This window comes from Apteryx rowi, unplaced genomic scaffold (assembly GCF_003343035.1).
Source record: "Apteryx rowi isolate R43461 unplaced genomic scaffold, aptRow1 scaffold_1597, whole genome shotgun sequence".
Lineage (NCBI taxonomy): Eukaryota > Metazoa > Chordata > Aves > Apterygiformes > Apterygidae > Apteryx > Apteryx rowi.
The window spans coordinates 7,212-9,286 of record NW_020447860.1 but is presented as its reverse complement, the minus strand read 5'-3'; the positions used below and the strand labels follow the sequence as shown (position 1 = coordinate 9,286).

Sequence of the window (2,075 nt, the reverse complement as noted above, 5' to 3'; positions counted from 1 at the left end):
CGCCGCCTGCTGCTGCTGCTCTCAGCTGGAGGGAAAATGGCGGCGCCCACGAGCCGGGCGCTCCTGCCCCTTCCTTCCTACGTCACGCTGCCGGGAGCACGACCGTGCGCCGCCGCGGGGTGGGAGGGGGGAGTCGCGCCGCCGCGGACYCGGATGAGGCACTGCGCTCCCATTGGCCGCGCACGCCCTGCTCTGTACGGCATTATGGCGGCGCCGAGCCCTACGGCCGCAGCGGGGGGGCTGCTTCCGGTCCTGCGCGCGGCGGCGCTGGGGGCGGGGAGGGATGTGGGGCACCGGGACGGGGGTAATCGGGGGAGGCTGAAGTCAGTGGAGGGCGGGAGGGGCGGCTTCCAGTTCCGGCGTCCGGGCACCACACTGCGCAGGACCGGAAGCGCTGTCCACTGGGAGGGCACCGCGCAAGCGGGCGCCGCCATGCTGCCGTACACGGCACAGCAGCAGCCAATCCGCGCGCAGCACCTCATCCGGGGCTGTGAGCCCCGCCCCTGAGCTCCCTCCCTGGGCGCCGCCATTTCCCTGCTGGGGAGCACGTGACCAATCCAGCTGCAGGGTCTTCCACACCGTTCCCCGTTTTCCTTGATCCCCCCTTAGATTCTTGACTGTTTTTTACAGAAAAACTGCTRTTTATTATTTTTTCTCGCTGTCTGCAGCCACCTGCAGCATGTGATTAGTCCCCTTAGGTGTCCGCACATGTCATTCCGTTTAAATCCGCGGTAGCAGCGTCTCCAACGTGGACTCCCGAAGGGGAGTATTTTAACACAACCTCATCTCCAGGACACCAATAGGGGCTTTTTAATTGGTGTTTTAACTGGAATTTGTGCAGCTGTGGGCATGAACATCTTGCCAACGGGTTTACCGTGGGGGGCTGTTGCTTATTTAGCCCCCCCCCGAGTGGGATCCCCACTTTGCAGTATTAATAACTCACTCTGGTGGGGCTGTTTCAAGGGTCCGTTCCATTGTTCTGCTGGGCCGTTGCTTGCGAGGCAGCAGGGACGGGATTTTTAAGCTCAAAAAGCTCCTGCTCGCTGCCGAGGYGCAGCGGCAAAGCGGCCTCCCGCGCCGCACGCTCTCCTGGCCCTTTCCACGAGGGTGACGTCCGCTCTCACGCGCTGGAGTGCTTCACCGAGAGGAACGTGATACCGATGTTTTATTTTTCTTTCCTCTATGATGCAAGGTCGTTTTTATACGTTTGTTAACATGCTCTCACGCTCTTCTCTTTCTTCAGTGGTCTGCAGCATCGCATTACATCCAAATTTACTATGTTTGGTGCTTTTTATGTCTGTCAGAAACTGTTCCTCCGTTCTCCTTGTTGCTCTGCTCTCCTTGTTTCCCCTAAACCGATTTTTCCCTAGCTCTGGGTCTGCGTTTCTTTTTGCGACGTGTTTACAGCTACGCGGGTGCCGGCGCTCCTTTGCTCTGCGATTGGACCGTTTCTCTGTGCAGTATAATTATAACAACTATTAACGATTGTATAACGAGCAAAATGTCCCACCTGGACTTGCCTGAATTCCTTCGGCGATCGGTGTCAGCTCCTCCTGGGGAAGAGCCGTCGGCTGACTCCAGGGAACGATGCGACTGCCTTTTCCCTTGGTTTTTTCAACTGCTTCTGCCCCAAGGGGGCAAAAAACCCTTGAGAAAAGCTCAAAAAGCCCCAACGTTAAAGCTTTCAAAGATAAAATTTAACTTTTTTCCCTCTGTTTGAGCATGGTGACGGATTAAATCACCTACCAAGGAAACAACAGGGGATTGGCCAGTTCCTAAGTAATAATTCGTTGGGGAATTCGAGTAATTTCCTGTTTTTTAGGGGGAGGTTGGTGGCCGCGTCCGCTCCCGGCACCAGCCTCGACGGCGCCGCCACCGCGCATGCGCCGGGGGCAGGGGAAGAGCCGCACGCGCCTGCCGGCCACCGTAGCGCCTTGCGCGCATGCGCGCGTCGCGCTCTTCCTCCCCCCCCGCGGCGCCATCTTCTCGCAGCGGCTCGGCGCCACCGCGCCTGCGCACTGGCGCCTCCGCGGCCCGCTCTGGTCGGCGGGGGCAGCGCGGCCCAGCCCCGGTAC

General features: G+C 59.4%; 1 protein-coding gene across 1 annotated transcript in view; it reads left to right on the top strand.

The window, feature by feature from the left end:
• KIFC2 (kinesin family member C2) overlaps nt 1-689 on the top strand; it is a 3,887-nt gene extending 3,198 nt beyond the window's left edge. Inside the window, exon 11 of the mRNA XM_026059570.1 lies at nt 669-689. Within this exon, the coding sequence (XP_025915355.1) occupies nt 669-689 (21 nt within the window). The remainder of the gene's footprint in view (nt 1-668) is intronic.
• The last annotated feature ends 1,386 nt before the right edge of the window (nt 690-2,075 follow it).